The 582-nt window shown below is 50.0% G+C and overlaps 1 protein-coding gene across 1 annotated transcript; it reads right to left on the bottom strand.

Moving 5' to 3' along the window:
- Window positions 1-5: 5 nt before the first annotated feature.
- On the bottom strand, window positions 6-540 carry LOC103399619 (serine/threonine-protein phosphatase 2A catalytic subunit beta isoform-like; the record flags this gene model as incomplete). The annotated part of the gene is made up of 2 exons (XM_008338281.2): window positions 6-149; window positions 322-540. Coding segments are annotated over 2 exons (363 nt in total), but the record flags the coding sequence as incomplete, so codon positions are not given.
- Window positions 541-582: the final 42 nt, after the last annotated feature.

The following is a 582-nucleotide window of genomic DNA, read 5'->3' as shown; positions in this document are numbered from 1 at the left end:
GGCAGGTAGTCGAACAGGTCTGTGAAGTACTTCCAGACATTGGCATTGCCATACTTCCTCAGACACTCGTCATAGAAGCCGTAGACCTGCGTGATCTGCCGCGACTCGTGATTTCCTCGCAGGATGGTGATCCGCTCCGGAAAACGAACCTGGACGACGGAAGTTGCAGAAGTTCAGAAAGTTGAATGATCAGTTTCCCAAACAGGGAAAATGTAAAAAAATTACCGATTTCAATTAAGATGATTGAAATGTTCTCGTTTCCGATAAATCTCATAACAAACCACGGCGTCACAGAAACCACCACATGGTGGCGCCGTTTACCTTTAATGTGACGAGCAGTGTGACCGTCTCCACCGAGTAGTAGCCTCTGTCGACGTAGTCTCCCATGAACAGGTAGTTGGTGTCGGGGGATTTCCCTCCAATCTTGAATAGCTCCATCAAGTCGTGGAATTGACCGTGGACGTCGCCGCACACCGTCACTGGGCATCGCACCTGAAGGGAACACAGGACCGCTGTGAGCAGGGCTTTGAACAAAGGGTTCTATTATTGAACGGACGGGCGTGCGTTAGCATGAATCTGGAG

The sequence above is a fragment of the Cynoglossus semilaevis genome, unplaced genomic scaffold (assembly GCF_000523025.1).
Source record: "Cynoglossus semilaevis isolate Cse_v1.0 unplaced genomic scaffold, Cse_v1.0 C18897918, whole genome shotgun sequence".
NCBI classification, from domain to species: domain Eukaryota; kingdom Metazoa; phylum Chordata; class Actinopteri; order Pleuronectiformes; family Cynoglossidae; genus Cynoglossus; species Cynoglossus semilaevis.
This window is presented reverse-complemented; position numbering and strand designations above follow the sequence as displayed.